Source organism: Ochotona curzoniae, unplaced genomic scaffold (genome assembly GCF_017591425.1).
Source record: "Ochotona curzoniae isolate NIBS_2020 unplaced genomic scaffold, NIBS_Ocur_1.0 patch352, whole genome shotgun sequence".
Lineage (NCBI taxonomy): Eukaryota > Metazoa > Chordata > Mammalia > Lagomorpha > Ochotonidae > Ochotona > Ochotona curzoniae.
In genome coordinates, this window is record NW_024466920.1 from 18,807 (window position 1) to 46,510 (window position 27,704).

Genomic DNA, 27,704 nt, shown 5'->3' on the forward strand with positions numbered 1-27,704 from the left:
GCCTTTGCTTAGTTATGGTCCCTGGTGATGACGCAGTTCCCTTTGATTGGTTCTAAGGCAGAGGCGGTGCTTTAGGGGGTCGAGAATTCTGCTACCCGGACACGTGTGGTGAACCGCGGGCGTTTGAGCGTTCTTAAGGCCAGAAGAGTTAGGAATTTACAGGTAAGTGCCCATGTCCCTTGCTGGTGTAGGAACGGCTAAACGTGAGTGAGTCGCGTTGTGCCCAAGTGCTTCCTGGTTGTGCTACGGTATCCCCGCCATATCTGTTCCTTTGCTGAGTGTTCTAGTGGGTCCTGCTTGCTGAGAATCCTGATTCTCCAAAGTGACTTCTCTGAGAAAAGGGCACCTTTTTGGCCGGCTACTAGTCAAGTGGCAAGTTCCCAGCCGGAAATGGGCACTCGGCTGCCCAGGGTTCTAAAATGGTTGGAGGGTTCACTCCCCTAATAGCTGCAATGGCTAGCCAGAGCTGGGGCACTCCGAAGCCAAAAGTCTGGAGCTTCTGCGTCTCCCTCGTAAGTGCAGGAGCCCAAGCAATTGGGCCGTCTTCTGATTTCCTAGGAGCATCATCAGGAAACTGTACTGGAAGTGGAAACAGCCAGGACTTTAACTGGCATCAAGATGGGTGCCAGCACCACAGTTCGTTGCATTTAGCGCACAATGCCACAGTACTGGCCTCAGTTTTTCTTTTCCTAAAATACTGAATCTTGATGCGAGTTGTGCTTGAGGAAACGTAGTAATTTGCAAACCTTGATGGGACAGTTTTATTTCTTTTCACTTAGGTTGCTTATTTGAAAGAAAGACAGAAACAAAGTGAGGACAAAGAGACAGATCTTCCATCCACTGATTCACAGATAGCTGCAACAGCCAGGGCTGGGTGAGATGAAACAAGGTGACAGGAAGTCCATCTGTGTCTCATGTAGGAGTCGGATCCCAAGTACATGGGCCATTCTCTGCCTCTTTCGCAGGTGCATTAACAGGGAGCTGGGGAGAAAACAGCAACCAGGAATTGAACTCACCTGGGATGCCAGAGCCACAAGCAGCAGCTTAACCGGCTTTGCCACAATGCTCTCTTTTTCTGTATCCTCCTCCATCCTTCTCCAGCGGGTTTGGAAATTATGTATTGTGTCATTAATTTTTAATCTTTTGATTAAAATCTTTCTAGCATTTTAACTACACATGCTTAACAAAGTATAATGTTGCTCAGTACTTTCTTCAAATAGCACTTTTAGAATACGATGCCATGGTTTCCTTGTCATCTTCTTGTTACTCTTCTGTACAATTTTAGTTTCTATCATTCCTGTGACATTTCCAAGTCAGTGTACCACGTTGTCCAGACATTTTTTCGACTGCTTTTTTGGCAGGTGTGTTCCTTGTTTCTGTAGAGGTGAGGGGATGTGTGCAATATAGACTTTTCCCTTCCTGAAGAATGTGGCCACTTGGGCTTGAGTTTTTCCCCTGAACACATTCTAGACAGCTTTCCATGCTGTTAGGCAGCAAACTCATAGAAGACATGTTAAAAAATCCCTATCCCCTATTAGGTGAGAGGTGGAGAACACAGGAAATTTTTATTGCTCACAGAGGTGCCAAGTCCACGGAGGACCTGTCATTTATCCCGACACTCCAGTGGCTTTCCCTTAAGGCTTTTCCAGTGGCCCTATTTGTAGTTGGCAACTGTAAACTTTTGAATATTTAGGAAAAGCACAGCAGAAACGCAGGCAAAGAAAACTGTTCAGGAGAGTGAGAAAGGGAGTTGTGAGACCTACCAATACAGTTGAGTAGATGACCAATCACACTTGAGGCTCTTTGTTAAAGATGGGGGATCTTAGAACATACCATGTTCATTCACATAGTTTCTCCTGAGAGGAAGGTGGATTTTGGGAGCCAGGAGTCTGAAGTTGCAGATCTAGCTGCCTCTGTGTTCTTTTTTTTCAAGATTTATTTCTTCTTATTGGAAAGTCAGATGTACAGAGAGGAAGATTATCCGTCCACTGATTCACTCCCCAAGTGGCTGCAATGGCCAGAGTTGAGCTGATTCAAAGCCGAGAGCTCGGAGCCTCTTCTAGGTCTCCCATGTGGGTGCAGGGTCCCAAGGCCCTGGTCCTTCCTCAGCTGCTTTCCCTGGCCAAAAGTGGGGCAGCCGGGATATGAATCGACACCCTTATGGGATCCCAGCGTGCGCAAGGTGAGGACTTTAGCTGCTAGGCTACCACACCAGGCCCTCTGTATTTTTATAATGTCCTTGTGTCCAATCTTGGAGATTCTGAGTCTGGTTTTATCAAGAAGAAGAGTGGGTTTCCTTTCTGAGGTCATACATATAAATATTGCTCCTTATGCTTCCTATTCCAAGTGTATGTTAACCCAACATTATATTTGGTATCCTGGTGGCATTCTGTAGTGGAAGAATGCATCAACTGGTCCATTTGCCCTTTATTTTGTTCTCAGAGCAATAATTGTGCCCTGATTTTCTTGTTCACTCTATTTTGGTTTGTTTGAGCCTGCCACTGTGTGCTGGGTGTATAGGCAAGATCAAGCTCAGAGCTTGCCTGACAGAAGGCCACATCCTCAGAGAGTGGCCAGCCCACCAACAGTAGGAGCCTGTGAGGCCCGTGTGGAAACAGCAGGCGGCCATTCTGAGAATGCCATTGTGTTGGCATAGGCAGAAAGCTGTGAGAATTACTTTTAGGACTTTCCTCTGTGTGCTTGAGAGGTGGAGGGAAACAGCGTTTCACCCATGACGTCAGCAGGATGTTCTGAACACGTGTCAGAGTGCATCGGGTAGCATCTTAGAGCTACTGTCACTTGAAAGGCCTATTGGAGAGAGAGCTTATTGGAAAAGTCTATTGGAAGGAGGCCCAGCCAAAATTAGTCTTGTTGAACCTCAGATTTGCTATTGTTTCATAGGAGGAATTGTTTCAAAGCTGGGGGTCTTTAGTTGTAATGAAACTTTAATAACTTTCTAGCATTTTTTAAAGATTTATTTATTTTTATTACAAAGTCAGATATATAGAGAGGAGGAGAGACAGAGAGGAAGATCTTCTGTGCAATGATTCACTCCCCAAGTAAGCACAATGGCCGGTGCTGTGCCGATCCAAAGCCAGGAGCCAGAAACATCCTTCAGGTCTCCCACACAGGTGCAGGGTCCCAAGGCTTTGGGCCATCCTGGACTGCTTTCCCAGGCCACAAGCATGGAGCTGGATGGGAAGTGGAGCTGCCAGGATTAGAACTGGCGCCCATATGGGATCCCGGAATGTTCAAGGCGAGGACTTCAGCCACTAGGCCACGCCGCTGGGCCCCTAGCATTTTTTTAAAAAAAGATTTATTTATTTTTATTGTAAAGGCAGATTTACAGAGAGAAAGAGATACAGAGAGAAACATCTTACATCTACTGACTTACTCCCCAAGTGGCTGCTATGGCCAAAGCTGAGCTGATCCGAAGACAATAGCCAGGGGCTTCTTCCGGGTCTCCCACTCCAGGGCAGGGTCTCAAGGCTTTATGCCGTCCTCGACTGCTTTCCCAGGCCACAAGCAGGGAGCTGGAAGGGAAGTGGAGCTGCCGGGACATGAACTAGCACCCATATAGGATCCCTGTGCGTGCAAGGTAAGGACTTTAGCCACTAGGCTATTGTTCCAGGTCCTCTTTCTAGACTTTGTCTCCTTCAAAGTCTAATGACAATTTATATATTACTTGGGATATTAAGCATAGATTTACTGAAGCATTGTAGATTATTTTTATCTATACTTGAATTAGCATACAAAAACAGCTTATCATGCTCATCATAAACTTTGATTATTGGTCATGTCATTTATTAGTAAACTAGAAAAATAATGTTTCCATTTACTTGTTTAGGAGATGGCCCGTTGCCGTAGCCTAGTGGCTAAAGTCCTCACCTTGAATGTGCCATGATCCCATATGGGTGCTGGTTCTAATCCCGGCAGCCTTGCTTCCCATCCAGCTCCCTGCTGTGGCCCGGGAGAGCCAGGTCCAAAGCCTTGGGACTCTGCACCCGCGTGAGAGTCCTGGAAGAAGCTCCTGGCTCCTGGCTTCAGATCCGCTCAGCTCCTGCTGTTGCAGTCACTTGGACAGAAGATCTTCTTTTCAATCTCTTCTGTCTATGTATCTGACTTTGCAATAAAAATAAATTAATAAAAAAAAAAAAGAAAACAAAGAAATGAAGATATAGTAAAAACTGGCAACATTCTAGAATCCTTAACATTTTTATAATATACTAGTTTAACCTATAAAGTCCCTCTTAACTCTTATGTGAATTTAATAAATATATATATATATATATCACATGCATTTACATGTAAGAGCTTTACAAAGCTAAGCAGCTCAGAAGAGAGAATTTCTGGGGTAAAGGAAATGTCAGCGTGTGTTTGTCTCCAACCTTTTCTGGAATCTCTCTGGACATTGCCCTGTTTTCCAGTCTGTAGATGAATAAATAAAAATTATACTCTTTGCTTTTTGTCTTAATTGGTATGGAATCCAATAATAGTTGCTTTTAAGTGACCAGGCTTTCCTCAGACACACTAGTTTTTATAATTTGTGTTTAACATGAAGTCTTTTGTTGGGCAGTGCAGAAATGAATTATTATACCTCAAGTTCTAATGACTGTGATGGCTGCCTTGCTTAAGCATGAGAGTGTTTGTCTCCTAAAAACATACCGTTTGCATTGCTGAGCGTCTGTGGTAGTAGTTCATGCTGATGCATCTGACAGCATCCTGAACAAGGGTTGATTTTCATAGTAGAGGAAGATCTTAAGAAGATAAGATCTAAGGTTGGGCACTCTCAACCTTAGATATATAGCCTTAATAATTCATTAATAAAATGGGAGCTGAGCCAAGTGGGAGTAGGAATTCCTAAAAGTGTGATACTTGATGTGGAGATACACTGAGGAATCTGTCATATTGCGCTTGTTTTACAAAAGGTGTGTCATACATGCTTATCAAGTTCTGTCATACATTTGAAAAGTGCAACTTGGGGTTTGATAACATCTTCTGTTTTCATTCTCCTGTTGTATCTATGGAAGTTATAAGTTACATTTATTTTTAATGAATATTTGTATTTCACAGTTACGAAATCAATGACATTTTGCTGATGAATCGTATGAATGCTCTACAGTTGTTTTTTTTTTTTATCTCTTAGAGATAAAGACCAAACTGGAAGACAGGTCGGCCTGAGTGATAATCTCCACTTCTCTCATGATGTCTATTCTTCCGTATACTTTAGTAAATACTGGAATGCTATTATAGAAACTGTTCACTGCACACACCGTTAAGAAAAATACTACATTATGCATAGCATCTCAAAAAGTAAAGAATGAAAAAAAAATGCGTCGACTCAGTCATCAGTGTGACCTAAGCCTGTGCCATTTCACCGTACATGTTTGCGAGGCTGAGAGTGAACCGTGGCTTCCTGGCCTCTTCCAGAGATTAGTATTTCTACTTCTATCCTTCCATTTGTTTGGCTTCTTTCAGCAGGGAAAAAAATTCCATGGCTCAATTGAAAAGTAGTTGAGACCCTCTGAGACCCTGGGGAAGGTATCATCTTTTCTCTGTGCCTTTGCCCATTATGCTGTTCCTGATGCCTCTGAAAAATCGTGGCCTGGGAATATTAATAAACATGCTGTCATTAATTTTTCCACAGGCTGCTTTCTTTGCAGAACGTTGTGATGCTGCTTCTAAATTGAATGCTCTTTTCTTACCAGGACCTAGAGGAATCCATTGTGATGAAGCTGAGTCTTACCAAGATAGTTAATGGCTGTCGCCTAGGGCAAATACAAAACCTGGGCAAAACAGGGGACCTCGCCATGGATATCCCAGGATGCCTTCTGTACACCAAGACCGGCTCTGCTCCTCACCTCACCCATCAAACACTGCATAATGTCCACGGGGTTCCCGCCATGGCTCAGATTACACTGGCATCGCTGTAAGTGTTGGAACAGTCATTCAAGGATCACTTTGCTGGCAGCGTAATTATCTTCATTGATTTTATTTTTATTGAAAAGGCAGCATGACGGAGAGGAGAGACAGAAAGATCTTCCATCCTTTGATTTACCCCACAAATGGCCACAGTGGCCGGAGCTGGGACCAGAAGCTTCCTCCAAGTCCCCCACCTGGGTACAGAATCCCAAGGCCTTGAGCATCCACTGCTGCTTTCCCAGGCCATAAGCAGGGAGCTGGATAGGAAGTAGAGCATCTGGAACAGGAACCAGTGCCCGTGAGGGATGCTGGTGCTGCAGGTGGAGGCCTAACCTTCACCATGGCACCAGCCCCAGTTATCTTAATTTGATGCAACAAAAGAAAAGACTGTTTTATAAAGTTATATATGTGTGTGTGTGTGTATGTGTATAATTTGTAGGTTTTTAGAATGATATCAGATAATAAATATCAGATCTTGTATATCTGGCCTTAATTATGGAAACAACAGGCCAATCTTGTGTATTATTTCTGCCTCAGTTTCCTCCAATCCTAGTTCTATACTGCCCTCATTGCCACTGCTTCTCACAGTAATAGGGCTGGTACTCCCTAAGAGAACTGAATGCTTTTGTGCTCCGGTGTCAAAGTTACTTCTGCCTCTGCAGTTGGACTTGCTGGTAGCACTTTATGGAAACAGAAGGAACGGCATTAGATCATTCTGTGTAAGGTGCCGAGCGACTTCATGGTTACTTGAGGAGCCTATGATGTTATCAGATAAGTCTGCCTTGTGTTAATAACCATGATTTTAAATGGAGAAAAGGGGGAAGAAAATCAAAATGTTCTGAAGCAGTGGATCTTTGCCAACTCCTCTTTTCACAGAAACACTTGTAATTTGAAGATCTTTATTTTGACTAAGAACCTACTGTAGTTAGTTGGGACTCTTGAGTGACATTAGATGTATTTTGCTGTTCAAGACTACATTCATTGCCCAGATAGAGGAGTAGTTTCTTTGGGTGAGAAGAGAAGTTCAGGTGTTGAATAGTGTCCATAGATTCATTGGTTGTTGTGTGATGGATTCTTCTGTTTTGCTTACAGGGCAGAGCATCATGAAGTCTTGGCAGAATACAAGGAAGGAGTTGGAAAGTTTATAGGTAAAAATTAAGTGATTAGTGTCTTCTAAGGTGTTAATTTGGAGTTTGGAGGTACTGTTGACTCTTGTTTTTCATTCATACCTTTATTTGTTCATTATTTTAATAAGCATTTTTTTTTTTTTAAAGATTTATTTTTATTATTTTTTCATTGGAAAGGCAGATATACAGAGAGGAGAGACAGAGAGGAAGATCTTCCGTCCGATGATTCACTCCCCAAGTGAGCGCAACGGGCCGATACTATGCCGATCCGAAGCCAGGAGCCTCTTCCGGGTCTCCGGGCCACAGGCAGGGAGCTGGAAGGGAAGCGGGGCTGCCGGGATTAGAACTGGCGCCCATATGGGATCCCGGGCGTGCAAGGCAAGGACCTTTAACCACTTGCGCCACCGGGCCGGGCCCTTAATAAGCATTTTTTGAGAATCTTAAGAACCAGGCATTGGTGATTCAAAATTGGATAGCGAGAGTTAGCTCCATGTTCCAATTGGCTAATCTTGCACCTGCAAGCAGCAGCATCTCACGTGGGCACTGGTTTGTGTCTCTACTGCTTTACTTCTACTCCAGCTCCCTGCTTATGACCTGGGAAAGTAGTAGAAGATGGTCCAAAACCTTGGGAACCTGCATCAGTGTGGGAGACCTGGAAGAAGCTCCTGGCTTCAGATCAGCTAAATCTGGCCATTATGGCCATTTGGGGAGTTATGGAAGATCTTTCTTTGTCTCTCCTCTCTGTAAATCTGCTTCTAATGGAAATAAATTGTTCTTTTAAAAAAAAAAGGAAGAAAAATTGAGTTGGAAACAGTTGCTGCTCTCCTAGAACTCACAGTTTAGCTGGTTTAAAGATAAGTAAGTGTATCATGTTACAGTGTAGTGACTACTTTGCAGAGTTAGGGAAAAATACGTGTATCATAATAGCGCAGATAGAGGAGCTCTCAACTTCCTCTGGGTTCATTTGGAAGGCAATCAGAATAAAGAAAGTGTTCTCAAGAGAGAAGTAAGGGAGCATCATAGCTGGGTCAGAAAAGAGCAGGTAGTAACAGCACCAGGAGTGGGCACGGACATAGTGGTAGACAGATATGGGCAGACTGGTCACTGCGCAAAGACCAGAGGTGAGAACTTCCATAGGACCTGAGATCCAACGTAGTCTCATGCTAGAGCCTTAGACATAAAGCAGAGGATGAAGAGTTTATGTACAGTTATATTCCAATTATTTAGTATCATCCTTTGTTCCAGATACTGGATTTTATATGCAGATGTGACCACTGATCTGTAGGAAAGCTTAAATGGTAACAGCTAAAGAACCACATCTTCTGTGGACCATTTTCTCCAGAAGTTTTTTCTCAATGTGTGAAACTCAGTGAACCAAAATCCTATCTCTGTGAGTAACAGCCCCTCTGATTTTGGGAGAACTGCCTGAATGACTTGTTGGTTTTTCAGGGCCCTCTGTTTAGGTGGAAGGGTTTATGCACCACTCTTGTTGATCTGAAGTCAACTCGCTAAAGCACACAAGCATACAGTTAAGTGAAAATGCTAACATATGCTTTCTAGAGATGACTGTGATACCTGAAATTATGCAAAATGAGTAGGGGCACTGCAGAGGTTTTTCACTTGTGTCATTTATTTTGTCTCTTTTTAGCAGTTCCTGTTTTTTCCTTATGAAAAAAGATGGAATAGCATATGAAATTTAAACACATGTGACTTGGCAATCTTTTTATTATTTATCTTTTATTGGAAAGTCAGATATACAGAGAGAAGGAAAGACAGAGAAGAAGATCTTCCATCCGATGATTCACTCCTAAGTGACCACAACAGTTATATCTGAGTGGATCTGAAGCCAGGAACCGGGAGATTCTTCTGCATCTCCCACACGAGTGCAGAGTCCCAAGGCTTTGGACTGTCCTCAACTGCTTTCCCACGCCACAAGTAGGGAGCTGGTCAGGAAAATGGAGCTGCCTGGATACAAACTGGTACCAGTATAGGATTCTGGTGCATGCAAGGCGAGAACTTTAGCCGCTAGGCTGCCGCACTGGGCCCTATTTTCAATGATTGTCTTTTTGACTAACTAACCTAAGGAACCAATATTGTGATACACTCAAATGTACCAACAGCAAGGTCCATTTGCAGTGTCCCAGGACATCCCTATAATTCTGTCCCAGGGGCCTATGATTATAATGAATAAGATTTACTGTTAATGAGATTATCTTTGGCTTTATTATTTCTTCTTTGCAAAAGTTAGTTTCCCCAGGTACTGCCTAGAATGAGCATATTTGGTATTACACCTTTTAAATCAAGTTGAGTGAGATCAGCGTGTCAATATATACTTCACTGTTCTTTGTACTTTATGATGTCTCTTTCCTTTGTAGCAGCTCACTGCATCATTAGAAATGAACCTTTACATTTAATTCTTTTGGGTTAGTAAGTTTGAAAGAATTATCTTGTATTATGTTGATAGGCATTCTACAATGCCAAGAGCACGTACTGTTTACTGTGAGTAGAGTTCTGCCACTGGACATTGTGAAGCTGTTCCCTATTCTAATACAATGCGGTTGTTGGTACAAGCATCATTTTGTTTGCATGTTTTTACAGGAATGCCAGAATCACTGTTATACTGCTCCCTGCATGATCCAGTCAGCCCCTGCCCAGCTGGATATGTCACAAACAAGGTGTGCTATCCCGCAGGCCTCCAGGACTGCAGTCTTATCCTTAGAATTTCCCTTGGATACTGGAATCCCAGTCTCTGGGATAAATTCCTTTATGCCTTCTCTTTGCCTGAGGGACTAAAGTGGGATGAGATGGTTCATAAGAGAGTTGGGCTACCTAAGATTGAGTTTAAGGGAAGAAAAATATCCTCAGCATCTTCATTGTTGCAAAAAAATGGGGGATAGAAGAGGGTCATGTGCATGCCAAAAAAAGAAATTGCTGGGATGGGAGAAAACAGTAGTCTTTTGGTTCTGTGCTTTATTTGCAGTTTTAACAAGTTCAAGAAGAGTGGGGAAAGTTGCTGATGAGGGGTGTCACGTGTACAACTATATATAGTAGAACCTCAGTATAATACTGCTTGCTGGTAAAACAGAATTTGCAAAAACTGGGTCCATAGTCTGAAATTTTAGCTAATGAAGAACAGAATCAAAAAACCTTCATTAGGAAGTTTTCACCTGAGAGGTGACCCCGTTTGCATTATCCCAAGGATGGCCTTTCTGTGTCATGTTGCTGCCTTAAAGAAGCCTTTCCTTGCCCTCACCGTGCTGGTTCAACAGTAATGTTCATTATATCTAAGAACATTGTTTTTGGTTATTTTGCTTTAAGCTGCTTTTTATGTTGTAAAATGTATTCAAAAGGAAATATTTTTGCCGGAGTTGTCTATCCCGTTTGTAAAGGAGAGGACTCGTTGAAAGCCGTATTTATGTTTTTGCACATAATTCTGTGTGTAACTGTGTACTGTATGGTACCCAAGACTGAAATCAAGCATGAGCATTTACAGTCAAATAAATAAGAGAGTACTTCAAAATGTTCACGGAAAATGGAATTTAAAGATGTCCATTTGGGGGTGACATTTTAAATTCATGCATAGTTTCTTTTTCATAATACACGTTTTTATGAACTTTTTTGAGACATGAATTTCTTTTGTTTATTTTTAAGGCAGAGAAACAGGGCAACAGAGCTTCCTTGCACTGATTAATTTCCCTTATGGCTGCGGTAGCTCCAAGTGGGGGCCAAAGCTAGGAATTAGGAACTCAGTCTGGTTCTTGTGTGTGATGGCAGGAACCCAGTTACTCAAGCCCCGATCCTTATCTCCCAGGTCTGTAGCTGCAAGAATGAAGAGTAAGGAGTAGAACTGGGCATTGAACCTGGGTATTCTAATGTGGGACACAGGTGTCTTTAGTGTCTTAATTAGCCAACTTAAACTCACACCTTTCCATGAACTTCTTGAAAACTCTTCACATATATGAATGTCAGATTTTTTTTTTTGCCTCAAAATAAATCGCCTTTTAATCCCATCTTCTGTGGATATTTTGAAGTATCTTTATGTACAATGGTGTTATGAGTGCTATCTTTTCGATAGAAGCAGTAAGTACAAATTGCTGTAGGAACTTGGAGGAGTGAAAGATTGCCTGGGAAGGTTTGAATAGTATGTTAAGAGTTGGTGACATATGAACTCAGTGTCTTAAAGATTGTATAACACATTTGCCAGGCAAAGAAGTAGGAGAGTATTTCAGTTAAAAGGAACAGTGTGCATAAAAGCAGAGAAGAATTAAGTACAGCATTTATTCAGGAACACCGGGTGGGGTAGGATGATAGAGATAGGGGAGAATAGAAGATTATCGGAGAACAGTGTAACAAAGAATACTTGCCACTGGCTGAGAGGTTGACATCCCGAAGGATGCTCTGTGAGCTAGAAATTCTATAGAGAATTAGAAATTTATTTGAATTCTTTTACTGGCCATATGTAGGCCATTGAATTATTACCATCTTTCCAGTTGTAAAGGCAAATTACTGTTTTATCATTTTATTACGTTATTTGTCTTTTATTCCTGCTAACTACTTATTGTCTTCCTCTATGACAGTCAGTGTCTGTGTGGGGTGTTGGAGGACGAGTGGAAATGACTGCTGCCAAGTTCATGGCAATCCAGGAGGCCCTTCAACCTGATTGGTTCCAGTGCCTCTCCGATGGAGAAGCAGCCTGTGAAGAGGTCACTTCCTTGAAAAGGACCAGGAAGTCTGTTGACCGATCTCTTCTGTTCCTGGATAGCTGCCTGCGACTGCAGGAAAAGTCAGAGGTAGGGCTGCCATGCCAACCACTCTCTCAAAACTTGCCTTCTCTACCCTCTATGAAAACAGCTTTTCTCTTACTCCTGCTTCTCTCTTCCTCACACTTTGCTTTGTTTTTGTTTTTGTTAATATTTATTTATTTCAGAGGCAGAGCGAAAGAGACATCTTCTGTCTACCTCTGCCTGTTCACTCCTCAAATGGCTACTACTACCAGGACTTTCCCAGCTGAAGCCAGGAGCCTGATACTCCATCCAGGTCTCCCACGTAACCATGAGTTACACTGTCTCCCAAGGCACATTAGCAGGGAACTGCATGAAAGCAGGACAGCCACACTAGAAATTGGCACTCTGATAAGGGATGCCAATCCTGCAGGAAGCAGCTTGGCTGACTGTGCCACAGTGCCAGGCTCACATCTTAGTTTTTAATATTTTACTTTTTTATAGTTTTCCCACTGTCTCTTAAATTTTACTGATTCTCTAAGGTTCAAACTTAGACTTTCTTTCATCACCCTCTGTGTACTTCCCTGGGCAACCTTCCCTCCATGTCAATTGCTGAATAATTCCAAAACTAGCAAATTCACCCCAATTACATAAACTCTTGGGCTCTAGGTAGGTTGTAGTCCTCAAACTCAGAGGTTATGGGACTCATTATCTCATTTCTTCCAAGCTGTGCTTCCTTTTCTCTCCCTCATTATTTTATCTCAGTTTGTGATATCTGCCTGCTTCCTCAGGCCAAAAGCTTGAGCTTTGCTAGTTGCCTGTCACCCATCCTTAATGTCCATCCGATTGTTCACTGTTCCTGGATTCCATATCTCGCTGTGCTGAGTGTGCCTACTCTGTTGTTACTGCCTCAGCTTGAAGCGTCATCATCTCTTGTGCAGTGACTTGTAAATTGTTCTTCCAGATTCCATTTTTATTTGTGTGCAATTCATCATTAGTCCTGCTATCCAAGAGTTTGCAGGTGTGACTACGAACCCATTGTCCCCTTCCCTTTAAGAATTTACTGATCCATTTGTTCCATCCGTGCCTCCAGCTTACTGTGAGCTGCTGCTTCCTCGTGTGGCCGCAAGCTGAGCTCCTGAGTTATTTGCAGTTCCTTGGTCCTATTTCATTCCGGTACACCTTATAGACTTTCTTCTGGACCATTTCTTTTGTGCTTATCCCAGCCATGTGTCTTCTCCTGCTTCCAGATTGAATTTATTTCATTCCACTCATCATTCTATGAAACTGGTCCCTGACACTTCCAGAAAGTCGTAGTCATCTTCTGCTACCTCTTCAGTTTGTAAATGCTTGTGTTATACCTCCTTTCACATTGTATTGCAGTGATTTTTTCTTATGCATTTGTCTCAAAATATGACCTCCTTAAGTTCAGTTTCTGTGTGTATTTTTTTCTTCATTGTGTGACGGAATACCTGACACATATACTAAGCGCTCAGTGTATGTTTGCTGGTGGTGAATGGTTGTGGTGGAGGAAAGAAGATCACACTGTAGTTGTAAATAATGGAACTTAAATTGCTGAGATTGGAGAAGAACATGCTAACTAAGAGAGAGCTGACGAGTTAAGAGAGCAAACAGTGAGCAGAGGAGGAGAATTTCAGTGTCTGAGATCATTTGTATAGAATAATCCTAAGCACTAATAAAGTCACACTATCACAATGTTTATTTTAAATATTTGTAAAAGATTATTTATTTAAAGGCAGAGTTATAGAGAGAGGGAGATACACAGAATGAGGGACCTTTCCATCTGCTAAGTCACTCCCCAAATGGCCTCAACTACTGGGGCTGAGCTAGGTTGAAGCCAAAAGCCAAGAACTTCATCCACATCTCCCATGTGGTGGTAGAGGCCCAAGCACTTGGGTTATCTTATGCTGCTTTACCAGGCACTTTAGCAGGGAGATGGATTGGAAGCAGAGCAGCCAGGACTCAAACCTATGCCCTATGGGAAGTCAATATTGTAGGTGATGGCTTAATGTAGTACACCACAACACAGGTGCAACAAACTTTATCAGTAAGAATATAATTTAGTTAATGAAGCTAATATATGTGTCAGAATTAGAGGAAACACTTGTCATTCTTAGTAAAATGCACATCTGCAGGAGGAGTTTGGTATGGAGATGTTGCTGAGTATATGTATTCCTATGAGAATAATAACATTTGAATTAAGTCGAAGGCAGGTCAGGGAATATAGTAAAGATAATAATTAGGACAGGTTAGCCTAAGGTGATTCCTCTGATGTCATTGCAATCAGCTTCATCATTTCTCCTTCCTCCTGTGTATTGGTCAAGTGCTGGGGCCCCTCTCTGCATCCCTTACACTTACACAGTTGTCTTGATATGATTATTAATGCAGCCTCCCTTTGATGTTAACTGTTGCATTTTAGGTAATAAATTGTCTAAATGGATAAATCATATTTCCATTCATGCACGGGAGTTTCCAAGATAGAGCTGTGCTAATCACAGCCTGTGTAACACGTCTGTTACTGCATACATCTTTTCCTTTTCCCGTAATTCCTTCCCCATCTTATTTGCTGAATCCTCTTATTTGCTCTTCACATATTCCCAGGAAAGGAAATAGCACACAAGTTTCATCTGAGGTGCTTGGAGCTGCTTGCAGGATCAGCAGAAGAGCGTTCTCTATTAGCTAGATCTGCATGGAGACAGGAGTGGTGTGATAGCATCACAGCAAGCATCTACCATTCTGGTCAAATCTCATTGCATCACTAATGCCCATACTTTTTAAGTCCACATCTTCAGTGACTGGATTTATATTGTGTTTGCCTCTCCCTCTAATACCCCAGACTCAGAATGCACAGAGCAGATCCTGTGTTTCCCAGATGGAACCCAGGCATCATTCCAGTCTTTACCCTCTCCCCAGTTGCATGTGTGCATCCTACCTCCCAGTGAGGGTTCAGTGTTACCTTTCCTCTTTTTACCCACTCCCACTGCCTTGGTCCACATCATCTTGCCCCTGTCACCTAGATTAAGTTTTTTGTTACTCCAGATGTTAGCTGTATTCACCCTTAATTTATCTCTACATAGCAACTAAAGTATCCCTTTCTAGAGGAATAGTCTAATTGTGTCCCTCCTGCTTAAACTAAAGAGTGAAATTCCCTCTCCACATCATTCAGGCTTCTCCCAATAGCCTCTGTTCTACCAGAGAGCCACTATTGATTTGTGTATGTCCTTGCAAACTTTAACTTTTTTCAGTCATATCTATGTGAAAGTGTGTTGATAATGCATGCCTATAATATGGTCATATGTTGAGCAATTTGTTTTTGCTTAAGAATATCTTAAAATTCTTTTTCTATCAATGCATATATTACTATATACTCTGTTCTTTTAAAAATAGCTAAAAAGAAGCCATAGTTCGAATATGTCATAATTTATTTAAGCATCTAGTGATGGATGTTTAGGTTGTTTCCAGTTTCTTATGATTCTAAATATATCTGTAAATATACTGTGACACAAAGGAGTGAATATTTTTGATGGCAAGATTGTTAGAAGTGAAATTTTAGCATCTAAAGATAAAAGCATTGACATTTTGGTAAGCATTATCTGCTTACTCTACTAAAAGCCTGAACAAATTGTTATTCTCTTTGGTTATCAGGGTATGTAAGTGCCATTTCCCTTACACTTTCACCTCCTCTATGTTATTTTAACTTTCTTATCTTAATGGCTAAAAAGTAGTATCTGATTATTTACAGTTTGCATTCCCTTCTTGGTGAGGTTTAGTAGCATTCCATGTGAATCAAGCGTTCATATTTATGTTTCTGAATTTTATATTCACATTTTCTACCTAGATTTCTGTGTGGTTGTCATTTTCTTAGAGTTTGTTGGAGCTTCTTTTATGGCAAAGATATTTTATCTATTCTCCAGAGAGTAATTTCTCCTTTGCCTTTATTTATGATCGGTTTTACTGGAAAAATTTTAGTGTTTTTAGTATATTTAACTAATCTTTTCCTCTAGCTTCTAGTTTACCTAGGATGGCATTCCTTACTCGAAGTATATAGTCAGTATGTTCTTCTGATTCTTGTAACAATTACTAGGTCCATGAAGGGTAATGTGCAGTAACGGACTTTATTCTGTCCCACATGGTTAGCCAGTTGTCTCAACTAAATGGTTTCTAAGTTCCTATGGTTTCTAAGTTCCTAAGGTAGGCCTGTAGTCATTAAAACACATTAAACTTCTCCTTTCCCTCCTGTGTATGTTTACTTTAATCTGAGCCGGGACATGACAGCAGCTGTTGACTGCCTCAGTCTTTCTTAGTCTTTTCATGCCTCTTTGGTGTTTTTCAAAGTGTGTCCTTGCAGCCATAAAGGCTGTCAGGAAGGAGGGAGCACTGTTCCCCTTTCAGAGAACACTGCAGTCACTGCTCACACATCTCTGTCCATTGGGCTCCCATGTGTGGTTCATCCAAAGGTCTGTATTGCTAAAAGTGGTTGGAAACATTCGATGCTTTCTTACTTTAGGTCCTTCAGAAAAGTCTGATCATCGGGGTGATTGAAGGTGGAGACGTTTTGGAGGAAAGGCTGAGGTCGGCAAGAGAGACAGCCAAACGGCCTGTGGGTGGCTTCCTTCTGGATGGCTTTCATGGGAATCCAGCCACCCTGGAGACAAGATTGCACCTGCTGTCATCCGTCACTGCCGAACTGCCAGACAACAAACCCAGGCGAGTGCTTAGAGTGCAGGGCAGCTTCCTGGGACAAGGGGTAGCAGTACTGATCAACTGTGTGTTACACAAAGTCTGTATGCACATGGGCATGCCGCTTCGATATTGTGGTCCTGTCCTTTCTAGGCTGTGTGGGCTAAGGCAGATTTGGGAGAGGAGTTGCCATCATGTCTTGCCCTCAATTCCAGTTTGTTAAAGCACAGGATAATTGCCACATGGTTTATTTCATTTGATCCTCACCAGTGACGGCAAGTGGCACACAATTCCTTCTTGTTCTTGTGTCAAATACAAACACAGTTCTTTGCTCATTAAACCTGAGGACAAATATAAAGTCATATGGAACTCTAGTTTAAACTGAGGACATATCTAGAGTGCCTACTCAAATGAAGATGTGGTCTCCCACAAGGGTGCAGAGTCCCAAGGCTTTGGGCCATCCTAATTGCTTTCCTGGGCCACAAGCAGGAAGCTGGATGGGAAGCCAGGCCACCAGGACTAGAACCAGTGCCCATATGGGATCCTGGTGCATTCAAGGCGAGGACTTCAGTTGGTATGCCACCACGTCAGGCCCAGAAGTACTTAAATCTTTTTTTTTTTTTTTTTTTTTTTTAAAGATTTATTTTTATTATTTTTTCATTGGAAAGGCGGATATACAGAGAGGAGAGACAGAGAGGAAGATCTTCCGTCCGATGATTCACTCCCCAAGTGAGCGCAACAGGCCGATACTATGCCAATCCGAAGCCAGGAGCCTCTTCCGGGTCTCCCACGCGGGTGCAGGTTCCCAAAGCTTTGGGCCGTCCTCAACTGCTTTCCCAGGCCACAGGCAGGGAGCTGGAAGGGAAGCGGGGCTGCCGGGATTAGAACCGGCGCCCATATGGGATCCTGGGCGTGCAAGGCGAGGACTTAACCACTTGCGCCACCGCGCCGGGCCCAGAAGTACTTAAATCTTAACAATGAATTATGATACATGTATGTGCTTGTATAAACATCAAAAACAAGATATTTCCATGACCCCAGTCAACCTTTGTTTTCCTAATTTTAACTGGCTTTGTTGTATTCTTTGGTCCCCATCCTATACTTGTTTCATTCTAATGCAGATAATAATTTGGTAATGATACTGGGATGCCTCAGAAAGTTCACGGAAAAATGAAATTGAGAAATAAGCATGTCTTGGTGCAAAATAATTTTGAGATCTGTGCATATGAGAGACCTTCAAAAAATTCATGATAATGCCTATTGTGAAAAAGCTGCATTGATTTCAAAACATTTTTTTATAACAAAATAAGCTTTTCTGTTAATTCTGTTTTCCAGGAAGTTTCTCAAGTGTCCTCATGTTTCTAGTCATTTTCTGGACTCCTTTGCGTTAAGTGTTCACAGATGTCTGTTGCTGAATTTGAAAGCTGGGATTGTTTTTCTTTGTGTTAGTGTGTAGAAATGCCAAGCTGCAGTGGGAGAGGACTTCTCAAGCACTGTGTTACTTAAAAGAAACTGTAGTAGGAAAACTAGCATCTATTTAAAGGTTCTGCTTCAATATTACATAAGCTTTTTTTTTTTTGGACGTCTCTTAGAAATCAGGAAGTCTGTAAGCTCTCTGCCAGTTCACGAAAAGGGCTGTGGGTAGAAAAGTAAATATACAAAATCGCCCTAGCCAGCCTACTGAGACGCATCTCTGCATCATACTTTAGGGGCAGGAGCTGGTCCAGTATTACTAACATCCCCCAGAATGCTTTCCTCATCCTTTGTCTTGGAAAACACCATCTCTTTCCACAGTGCAATCTTTCTTTGTAGTGGAAAAATACAAAGAAGGCCAACTGCATTCTTGGATCCTATGACTAGAGTTATAATTCAGAGAGCCAAGATTGCTGTGTGAGCGAACCTATGAGGAATTTAGAATTTTTGGTGGTTTTTTTTTTAAGATTTATTTATTTATTTGAAAGGCAGAGAGTAACAGAGAGAAAGGAAAAGGGGGATCCTGTGTCTGCTGGTTCACTCACCAAATGCCTGCAACTGCCAAATCTGGGCCAGGCTGAAGCCAGGAACCTGAAACTCGATGTGGGTCTCCGACATGCATGGTTGGAGCCCAGGCATCAGAGCTGTCCACTGCTGATTGCCTAGGAGTGTTAACCAAAGAGCTGGATAGAAAGTGGAGCAGGTAGAACTTGAATTGATGCTCCTTTACAGGATTCTAGCATGACAGTCAGCAGCTTAACCTGTTGTGCCGCCAACACTAGCCCTCCAGTATCTCATTAATCCTCACAATTATTTTGTGGCATTGTATAGTATTGCTGTTGTTTCTAAAGTGAAGAAAAAATTCTCAGAGAGATTAAGAAATGTTCTCAAATTAACCCAGCTAGTAAATATAAATAGCAGAGCCAGGACCCAGGGCTGTTTCCCTCCAAACTCCATGTTTTAACATACCTCTTGCCATCCATTGTGTACCATATTAACCATGGTTTTTGTCTTTATTATTGTTATTATTTTTAGTGTCCTATTCATTGGATAGGCTCTCTGATTTCAAACCCAGCAGGATTCTCTTACCACTGTTACTGTTTTTTATTTTGTAGGCTCATCTCTGGTGTTAGTCGGCCAGATGAGGTGCTCGAGTGTATTGAAAGAGGAGTGGACTTATTTGAGAGCTTTTTTCCTTATCAGGTGACGGAGCGGGGCTGTGCCTTAACTTTCAGCTTTGATTACGAGCCAAATCCTGAAGAAACATGTACGTTTTTTGAAGTAGATCTTATCCTAAAGTGTCTTGTATTTCCTATTAATGCTTGACTTGAATCACAAGATAGAAATATGTACATTACATAAAGCCAGTCTTTTATAGAACTACAACTTGGTTTCTTATCCATACTCCCTGGTGTGTTGGCACACAAAACCAGATACTTAATGCTATCCATGTATTTCATCAATATTAGGATGGGATTTTATAGTGAGCGGAACCAAGGAAAACAAAACCTCTTCTGTGAACCTGAAAAATAAACATTCAGAATGAATTGTGATGAAAATCTAAGAAACCCTTTGAGCTGTTTGGTAAAAGTTAATTCATTTTTCACAAAAGAGTTCTTGTATGCTTTAGTGAACTGCATGCTCTTAAAATACAGGAAGACTTACCGCTCTCTGATCTTACTATTTACTTTTGGCCTTTTTTAAGCTATTTTTTTTTTTGACACACTGAGACGTGAAAACTCTTTTCCTCTGCTAATGTTGCTTTGAAGCCCTGCCATTTTCTTTTATTGTTTAGAAGTATAGCAAATCAGTTTTAGAGTCTAATATTTAACAGACAGAAGAAAGAGACTGTGGGTGCAGACTTCGGCTGAGTTCCCTTGGAGCGATTTTTTTTTTATTGGAAAGGCAGATATACAGAGAGGAGAGACTGAAAGAAATGTCTTCTGTCTACTGGTTCACTCCCCAAGTGGCTGCAATGGCCTGAGTTGAGCAGATCTGAAGCCAGGAGCTTCTTCCAGGTCTCCCACACAGGTGCTGGTCCTAAGGCTTTGGACCATTCTCGACTGCTTTCCCAAGGCCACAGACAGGGAGCTGAAAGGAAAGTGGAGCAGCCCAGCCATGAGCCAGTACCCTTATGGGATCCCTGTTTGTGCAAGGCGAGGATTTAACCACCAGGCTGTTGTATTGGGCCCAAAGCAATTCTTGAAAAGAGTTTTGCATGTCATTCATCCCTGTTGCCTTCAGAGATGGACTTTTTTTGGTCTTTTCTTGCTGCCCTGTGAATTCTTCCTTTATCACAGCCCATCTTATGTTTGAATAGGGTCCAAGATGACTATCTTAATTTCATTTACTTATTTGGCAAGGCAAATAAGAGAGAGACAAAGACAGAGATCCCCCTTGTGCTAGCTGCAGGACTAGGCCAGGAGCCAGGAACTCAGTGCAGGTCTCCCACATGATGGCTGGGAGCCAAGTCCTTTAGTCATCACCTGCTTGCTCCCAGGGAGCACATTAGGATGCGGTAACCAGAGCAGAGCCAGGATCTGAACCTGGGCACTGTGATATGGGATGCAGGCATCCCAGATAGCATCCTAACTATGAGGCCAAGTAGCTGCTCCCTCAAGACTTCTTTAAAAGGGTCATTTTATTCCCCATAAATGATGATAATTTCACTTAGGAGATGTTATATTTTTGTAAAGCAACTTACGCTATTAATCTAAATTGGATTACTTCTGGAAACAGATCATGGTGAATGAATTCTTAGGTAAAGGAGACAACTTTTACTATGCTTTTAGATAGAACAGAACATAATCTATGTGGATAGGTATACTATTAACCCCATACATTTTCATGATTTCATTTACAAACTAAATTATTTCCACTAGAGGGAATTGTTAGTCATTCAATATCATGAATATGCAAAATTCAAAAAAGAATCTGATACTGAGTTCTCTATAATGAACAAGATCAGTTTTTGGTTAAAGAAATCCCAGTATTTTCATGATTCAGGAAATTGAATTAGTTTGAACACTTTTTAAAAAGATTTATTTGTTTATTTGCAAGGCAGATTTACAGAGAGGAGGAGGCAGAAAAAGATGTCCCAACTGCTGGTTCACTCCCCAAGTGGCTGCAGTGGCCAGGGCTGAGCCAAGCCAAGGCCAGGAGTCAGGAGCTTCATCCAGGTCTTCCACATGGATGCAAAGGCCCAAACACTTTGATTACCTTCTACTGCTTTCACAGATCATTACCAGGAAGCTGGACTAGAAATGAAGCAATTAGGACTTTAACTGTTGACCATATGGTATGCCAGTGCTATGGATGGAGTCTTAACCCACTATGGCACAGCACCGGCCCCACTCTGAACATTTTTATTAAAGTATTATTGACTATATGCGTGTGGTTTCATATGTAAGCCCTTTAACAAATAATGAAAACTCCAAAGTAATAATAATTACTCCATGAAATGGTAGGAGTGCTTCAAAATGTCAGGACTTTATTATGGCTTCTCACATCAATACAGAAATTCACAAAAACAAAACAGGTCACTTCTCTTCTGCCCTTGACCTTGACAAAAGTTACCTTATCAGGATCATCTGCCGATTCTTGTTGGCCAACAATGAGATTATTGTTCATTTCCCTTGATGAATAATATCTGCTTGCCCCTGCTTAATGGTAAAGGGCTTTGTGTAGAGTCGCTGGGGGGTTGTTTTGCAGCTATTTTACTTACTTTTTAGAGCAAAAAGTTCAAAGGAACAATTGAAGTTCCCATTTAATTCTGGATAGTCTAGGTTTCCTAGAATGCTAAAGTCTCCAGAGAATACATAAATTAAAACCATGTACTACTTAAATCTATTTAGAATATAGGTATGTCCTTATATTTTGTGATAAAGCATAGACTTACACCCAACACATACACACACACACACACACACACACACACACACACACATCATTTTAAAATTATCCTTGATGGCAAGTTAATGAGTTACATGCTAATAGCTTTAATTGGCTTAGGGACTTTTTAAATTTCTAAATTGTTTTGCTGTAGGTAATATATAAGTGATTATTTTGGATCATATTGCACTTTTTCTTGTGTGATTTCTTTATGATAAAACCTTATTACTGAGATTATAGGGTCAAAGATCATGGAATAATAGCTAAAGTAAAATTCTTGCAATGGCTGTTTATTATCTGATCTTTATTCAAGACTTTTTATGGTTTGTTCTTCAGTGTTACAACAGAATGGGATTCAAGTAGACATAAAATATGTGGATCAAACAAAGAAAATTGAAACAAGTAATTGCGACCAAGAAATGACATCATTTGAAATTAACCTGAAGGAAAAAAAGTAAGAATTTTTTTTTAAGCTTAGATTTTGATTTCTGATTTTTCAATTTCAGTCTGTTTTCCAGGCTTATATAACTGTTCCCTTTTAGGTTTATGGCTTCATAAAATATTTATAGTTGAATATTAGTTTGGTCTTCTTAAATTTGGTTCCAGAAAAATTCTTATTTTTTCTGCAGATGAGTTTGTTTACTTTGTTTTGTCAGAAAACAGACAAGATAACTATTACTATAGAAAAGCTGTCAGAGAAGGTTAAATGCATTGTTCGGTTTCTTTTACTCATTCTGATTGCTTTAAATAATGACAATGAAATAAGGATTTCAAGATAAAACACAACAAAGTTTTTAAATTGTGAGTCATCTTGGCCATATTCTGGTTATAAGTCTTAAATAAACCATTTGCCTCTATGAAGAGGGAGCGAAGATCTGTTGTAATTTTGTATTTGGCCAGAAGGGATGGTGGTCAGCCTGCAGGTGGTATCCTGTGCTGTGCGTGCCCTCACTGTAGCACTGGGTGTGTTCGGGTGTCTCGGAGAGACATGCTGCAGATTCTCACTTGTTTATGTCTGCTAGTGATTGTGCAGACTTGAAAACTGATTAAAGTGTGAAAATCCCATTTCTTATCTATCTATATGTATTTAAGGTTATTTATTTGAAAGGCTGAGTTAAAGAGAGAGACAGAGATATCTCTATCCACTGGTTCACTCCCCAAATGGCTGTAACAGCTAGAGAGGGGCTGGCCAGAATCTAGGAGCTTCTTGCCACATGGATGGCAGGGACCCAAGCCCTTGGGCCAACTTCTGCTGTTTTACCAGGAACATTAACAGGGAGCTGGATCAGGTAGGCAGCAGCCAGGATTTGAACCAGCACCCATATGGAATAATAGTATCACAGGTCATGGCTTTAGCTGCTATGCCACAACTCTGGCCTCTCTTACCCATACTGTTGGAGCTTCTTGATTTTAGGACTGAAATGGTAATATCTACTTCATTTAATTTGTTACACATTAAAAATAACCAGAGATTAATTTCTTTTATATTGTTAGAGTGATATTAATGGTTATTACTAAAACTCCCTTTACATTGAAGATTCAGTTAGAAGTTATATTGGCTTTATTAGCATTGGGCTTGAAGTTTTGCAAACCTGAAAACAGATTCTAGCTTCACTCTTGACTTTGATCTTGGTGAAGTCACCTAACTTTGAGTTGTTAACTGATGAAAGATAATGTCTATATAGTGCTTACACATGTGGCCAGCAGCATTTGAACTGTCTTGCTCTATTAAGTCATTTAATCCTCACAGTGACTCTGAATTTGGCAGCATAAATACCTGGGAAACAAAAGCACGGAGGGAAGTTAAGTGGCTTGCCCAAGTGACTGTAAGCCAGGACTCAAATGTAAGGCAGAGTAGCTCCAGAGTGCTCCCTCTTAATCTTCATCTAGAGAGCAAGATTGGAGACAAAGATTCAGTGAGGCCTTGTAGGTGGAAATGCCCTTGAAAATTTGGAAAGATCTATGGAAAAAGGTCATACCACGTCTTTTGTTAGTTCTGGTGGTGAGTGGGAACAAAATGCCCTTCACCAGAGTAATATTTTCTAACATTGTGTGCCTTTCTAATGTGACTAATAATGCCTGACGTGAGTAAGTGACCATGTGGGTTTCTTAAGCCCCCATCTTGAAGGCTGTGTCTATCAGAGGAGAACCCCTGCATCTCCCTAACTTGGAATATTCTTTGCTATGCTTTAACCACATTCCCAGCTTAAGCCTTTCGCCAGTGCTGATCCCTTACCAATGGTAGTCTCAGGTGCTGATAATCCCTTCAGCACACTAGCAAACTTAGATTGTGGATTTCTTGGATACTTCACTTTCTGAATGACCCTGTGACTTTCTTTCTAAGGTACCAGGAGGACTTTAACCCACTAGTGAGAGGATGTTCCTGTTACTGCTGTAAGAACCACACCCGTGCATACATCCACCATCTACTGGTGACCAATGAGCTGCTGGCTGGAGTCTTGCTTATGATGCACAACTTTGAACACTATTTTGGATTTTTTCAGTCCATCCGTGAAGCACTAGGAAGGGATAAGCTGGGACAATTGAAAGAACTCATCTGTAGGCAAGCTCCTTGAAACCTCAGTAAAATACAAATCTGACTCTTCACATGAAGCCTGTAGCACCATTATAGCATGGGAAGAAGTGAAGAAACTGTTTTAGTTTTAACCATTCATTTATGAGAATAAGACTTGTTAAAATGAAGAACATCTGAACCACATTTGATGTGTCCACATAAGATTAAAGAAATGTTTTCTAAGGACCTAGTTTGTGGGTTGGTGTTATGGCATAGCAGGTACAGTAGCCACCTGCAGCACCAGCATCTCATATAGGTGCCGTTCCGAATCCTGGCTGCTCCTCTTCCCAACTAGCTCCCTCCTAATATACCTGGGAACGCAGTGGAAGTGCTTGGGCTCCTGCACCAATGTTGGACACCCAGAAGAAGCTTTTGGCTCCTGGCTTCAGATCAGCTCAGCTCTTGCTGTTACAGTCATTCAGGGAATGACTGGAAGATCTCTTCCTTTCTCTCCCTCTGCCTCTCTAACTCTGTCTTTCAAATAAATAAGTAAATTTTTTTTCTTAAGAGGGCTTTTCAGAAGAAGAAAAGACATAGCTTGAATTGATGGGGATTGACCTAGGTTGATAAGAAAGAAGTAGAGCCTTTAAAATCTCTAAGCTGATGCTTTAGTCAACAGAGGTTCTCTTAGACAGAAGCTATGAATGTGAGAGGACTGCCTGGACCACTGAGTTGGACTTGGGACCTGAGGGGAGAGAACTGTGCAGAAGCAGATAGACACATGCCTGTTGACTGGAGAAACAATCTAGCTGACTTAAGGGTTTTCTATATTTTGACTCTCATATTCACAAGGGCTCCTTTGGATGATTTTGTCTGCCATGCTGCCCTGATGGTATAGTTGACCAGAAATAGTTCTTGTGACTTAACCACCTTCATGTCTCCCTGGAATGTGGGGCTCAAACATTGCTCCTGTAGTCACCTGACCCAGACAGTATGCCTTCCTTTGATCACCTTGTCTGTGACTTTCTGTGCAGTTGCCCAGCAGGCTCACCAAAAACCTGATAAGCACAGTCGCCCCATCACTTAGAGACTTATTCATACTATGTTCACTTAGAAGCAGTGCTGGTGTAGCAATTCATTCAGTCATAATGTGGTTTCCTGGAGAAATCACTCAGCTTCTTCATGGAATAAATCATAGTGGATAAATCTAAATGAATTTCTGAAATGTTGTCCAACTTTAAACTTTTAGAAACAAAGAAAGCGGAAGGTAGAATTCTGGCCTCATTTGTCATCTTTGTTTAGTCATCAGAGACATGCAGCAGTGTCGGGCATCAGGCTCCAGGATTAATGCTGGAGAGCCTGAACAGCTTTGGCCTGTGGATTTTGGAGTAGTTGGTCAATTGGCATCAGAAGATCTGAGAGAGGTAGGGGTTCCTCCTTAGTTTGTCTCTGATTCTATGATTTTGTTTGGATCTTACTGAAGGAGTAGCATTTTTTGTTGATGTTTTGAAGACATTTTTATTTTCTTTTTGCATTTCTTTTTTTTTTTTAAGATTCATTTATTTTTATTAGAAAGCCAGATCAGATTTACACAGAGAAGGAGAGGCAGAATGATATTCCATCCATTGATTCACTCACCAAATGGCCATAATGGGGCCAGAGCTGAGCCAATCTGAAGCCAGAAGCCAGGAGCTTCCTGCAGGTGTCCCACATGGTGCAAGGTCCTAAGCCTTTGGGCCATCCTCTACTGCTTTCTCAGACCACAAGTGGGAGCTGGATGGGAAGTGGAGCAGCTAGGACATGAACTGGCATCCATATGGGATCCTGTACTTGGAAGGTGAGGATTTGGCTACTGAGCCATTGTACCGGGCCCTGACTCCTTTTGTTTTATACTGTATTTTGCTATTCAACATTTAGTGGGCATTACTGAGCTTCCTTTCTAATTATGTGGTTACTGTATTTTTATGTGATGGGAGTTCATCTGTATGGCTGTCTTTAGTAGTATAGAAATATCAGTGATTTTCAAATATTCATGGCATTGCTATAATTCGTTCGTGAACAGCAAAGGTCCAGTTTCTGTTTTCAAGGACTTGACTGTTTTGAAATGCATTAGATTAGAGTAGTTCATGTGTTCATATTCCTGTTCAATGTCAAACCCATTGTTGGAGAAGCATCAATAAGTATCTCAGGAACCATACAACATTCATGAGTTTCCTTGATGTCCAGAACATTGAAAGTTCCATTCAACATTGTCAGTTTCCTGGGTCTTTTTCTTATTAAAATCTTTGAGAAGTAAGTTTCTTTTCATGTAGTAAGTCAGATTATGGCAATAAATATTTTTAATTAAAAAAATTACTGCGTATGGCCTGTGAATGGTAATGAGTCTGTTAAACAAAGAATTAAATGTCCATGGTATCAGAAATGTTCTAGAGATTTTTTTATTGTAAAGAAATATTTTTTCTGTATTCCATCTGAATTCATTGTTCTAAGAGCACTTGAATGCAGAGTCCAAAAAAGGAGTTATTCTTCATTAATACCCAACATAAAGATTCTCTGTTTCTTTAAATGATATAAGTAGGGACTTTCAAGGTTACGCTAACCATAAGAAAAATAACCACTACCTTCTGTGGAGCGTTTTCAGTGGCATTTTTATTAAATGTTTTTTATACATTTCTCATTGACCCTCAGAACATTGCTGGGAAGTGTTGATATTACTATTCTTCTATTGAGAACTGGGTTTTAAGAAGGTTGAGTATCCTGCCAGATGGCTTGCAAGAAATTTCTGGAAGGTTGAGTAGTTTGCCAAAGGGCTTGTCACTACTCTGTTTCCAGTTTAAAGTCAAACCTTGGTTAAGTCCCAACAGTTAACCTTTGCACTAAACAGATTTTTCCTTATTTTAACTTTCTACTAGGTGTAAGGCGCCAAGAGAATCAAGGACTGACTGGAAGGGTGTTTTGGCCTGAGATGTTGGTTGCTTTAGGAGCTTTGCTGCCTCTCTGATGGGGAATAGTTGGCATTGGCTCTTGAAACACGGTGCCATGCTGGCCCTGGATGTGTTCACGTTGCCTTGCCACTGCTTGTCCCCAGTTTCCCTGAACTTTCCCAGGTTGGAACTATAAACACTGCATGTTGTTGAAAGACTCTGGAGGTTGTGACTAATTCAAGACTCAAATAATGAAGATTTCCTATGTATCTTGGGAGTAGCATAGTTGTTATTCTATGGAATGACACATTAAAGGAAAAATATAGTTCTAGAACATTTTTAAATTCAATATTTGTTTAATTAAAACATTTTGATTTAAAACAATTTCAACAAAGAGCATCAAAGGGTCACAGCTCAAGTGTGAAGCAAC

The 27,704-nt window shown here is 41.2% G+C and overlaps 1 protein-coding gene across 4 annotated transcripts; it reads left to right on the forward strand.

Moving 5' to 3' along the window:
* Positions 1 to 57: 57 nt before the first annotated feature.
* LOC121167247 (queuine tRNA-ribosyltransferase accessory subunit 2) lies at positions 58 to 27,602 on the forward strand. 4 transcript variants are annotated; one of them, XM_040996663.1, is made up of 9 exons: positions 58 to 162; positions 5,709 to 5,929; positions 7,015 to 7,070; positions 9,648 to 9,724; positions 11,627 to 11,839; positions 16,299 to 16,498; positions 19,060 to 19,211; positions 22,172 to 22,289; positions 24,180 to 24,686. In XM_040996663.1, the coding sequence occupies exons 2-9, from the start codon at positions 5,730 to 5,732 to the stop codon at positions 24,409 to 24,411; spliced, it is 1,248 nt and encodes a 415-aa protein (XP_040852597.1). In that variant the 5' UTR covers positions 58 to 162; positions 5,709 to 5,729; the 3' UTR covers positions 24,412 to 24,686. The 4 variants fall into 4 exon arrangements, with proteins under 4 accessions (XP_040852597.1, XP_040852598.1, XP_040852595.1 ...); XM_040996664.1 differs by lacking the exons at positions 58 to 162; positions 24,180 to 24,686 and adding an exon at positions 27,263 to 27,602 and having other exon boundaries at positions 5,330 to 5,929; XM_040996661.1 differs by lacking the exon at positions 58 to 162 and having other exon boundaries at positions 5,330 to 5,929.
* The last annotated feature ends 102 nt before the right edge of the window (positions 27,603 to 27,704 follow it).